The sequence below is a fragment of the Nematolebias whitei genome, chromosome 4 (assembly GCF_014905685.2).
Source record: "Nematolebias whitei isolate Nwh7 chromosome 4, NemWhi1, whole genome shotgun sequence".
In the NCBI taxonomy this organism is placed as follows: Eukaryota; Metazoa; Chordata; class Actinopteri; order Cyprinodontiformes; family Rivulidae; genus Nematolebias; species Nematolebias whitei.
The window spans coordinates 3,558,139-3,559,812 of record NC_056501.1 but is presented as its reverse complement, the minus strand read 5'-3'; the positions used below and the strand labels follow the sequence as shown (position 1 = coordinate 3,559,812).

At 52.0% G+C, this 1,674-nt stretch overlaps 1 protein-coding gene across 1 annotated transcript in view; it reads right to left on the bottom strand.

Moving 5' to 3' along the window:
* Positions 1 to 1,094: 1,094 nt before the first annotated feature.
* rapgef2b (Rap guanine nucleotide exchange factor 2b) overlaps positions 1,095 to 1,674 on the bottom strand; it is a 38,313-nt gene continuing 37,733 nt past the window's right edge. The window contains exon 23 of the mRNA XM_037675151.1: positions 1,095 to 1,456. Within this exon, the coding sequence (XP_037531079.1) occupies positions 1,095 to 1,456 (362 nt within the window). The remainder of the gene's footprint in view (positions 1,457 to 1,674) is intronic.

Genomic DNA, 1,674 nt, shown 5'->3' with positions numbered 1-1,674 from the left:
CAAAAGGATGGACCAGCACAGAAGATCAACATCATCAGCCAGGACTCTGAGGTCTACACTCATCTCCAGGCCAGCGGTCACTCTTTCAGGGATGAAGATGTTCACATCCTGGATAGAGAGGAACGATGGTTTGAGAGAGGAGTAAAGGAGGCCATCTTTGTGAAAAGAAACCGTCCATCATTAAACAGGGGCGGAGCCTCCATGTTCAACTGTCCCCCTCTTACAATGCTGTGATTGCTAGTATCACTCAGCCCTCTGTGAACAGTAAACAGCCATCAGGTGCTAATGACCCATTGTTAGGCTGATGGTCCTTCATCACGTGAACAGCTGGTTTTGGATGTCAACAACAAACTGGTTGATCCATCATGAGAAGGTGCTATTTAAGAGACTGAGTTTGTTGCAGCTCCTCAGACTGAAGAAGTCCTTTGGATAAAAGACTAAATGTTGCCACTTTTTTTTTTTATCCATCCAGAGGACCTGACTCAACTTTGTTAAAAGAACTGGAGTTTAAGTGAAGGACCTGTGCAGCTGTGCAGCGTTCTGTCCACTTTCAGATGATGGATTAAATAATCTCACAGCTTGAGTTGTTTAATAATCTCAATCTGCGAACACCCAGGTGGACGCTGTTTAACGACCAACCGGGTTCACTGGATACGAACGCCACACTTTACATTCCTACTCGAACAAAGTTTAAAGCCAAAGAACCGTTTTCCTTCCACTTCATAATAATTTGGAGCTCCTTCTTGTTGGTCTCTGATTCAAAGAGCTGCAGACACGAGATGTTCCAGATAAACATTCAGGTGAGTTACTCTCGTCTCACCCATGAGAGCAGGGGGTGTGATGATGAGGGGAGAAGTGAGCGTCTGACTCGTGCAGGATGACGTCACGTGAGTTACAGAAGCTTCCTGCCCCGAGCGGTTTGTAGCTCGGAGGGGGGGCAGGCTGTGCAGGTGCTGGGGGTGCGTGAAGGAACGGTCAGTTGCAGTCTTCTGTGTTCCGGTTAACATGCAGGGTCTTTGTGTGGGGGGTGGGGGACAACCTGATAAATGAGGTTTTACCTGCCTTAAAGGAGTGTCTGTTTACCCCACACCCTCTCATGGTGGGGGGGTCTCAGACATGTGCTGAGCCACTGGTTTCTTCAGAGTGACTAGTCTGGAAGACTCACCCTCCTCTTCCTCCTCGGGCTCCTGCTCCTCGGCCGGTGAGCGGGTGCGGTGGAGGCCCCCCGCTCGATGCTTGGCCGCCTGATGGGCCTGCTGGGAGTCGGGCGACTGGGTGACCATGCGCGAGCGCTGCAGGGCTGTGGTGTAATCAGGCGGACGGCGGCTCGAGTGGGTCGCTGTGGGCGTGGAGGCGGACGACGGAGGGTGCTGCCCATCCGCAACATCCGAGATGGTGAGGGCGGTGTAGCCGGGTGGAGTCGGTGGGGGCTCACGGAAACGGCCCTCCTTTCGACCTACGTGAACACAAAAGAAAACAGCATGACGACGAGACAACTGCAGCCGACACCTGAGGGACAACAATTGCTGGAGAACACCTGGTGGAGAACACCTGGTCTAGAACACCTGGTATATAACACCTGGAGAACACCTGGTGAAGAACACCTGGTGGAGAACACCTGGTGAAGAACACCTGGTGAAGAACACCTGGTCTAGAACACCTGGTATATAACAC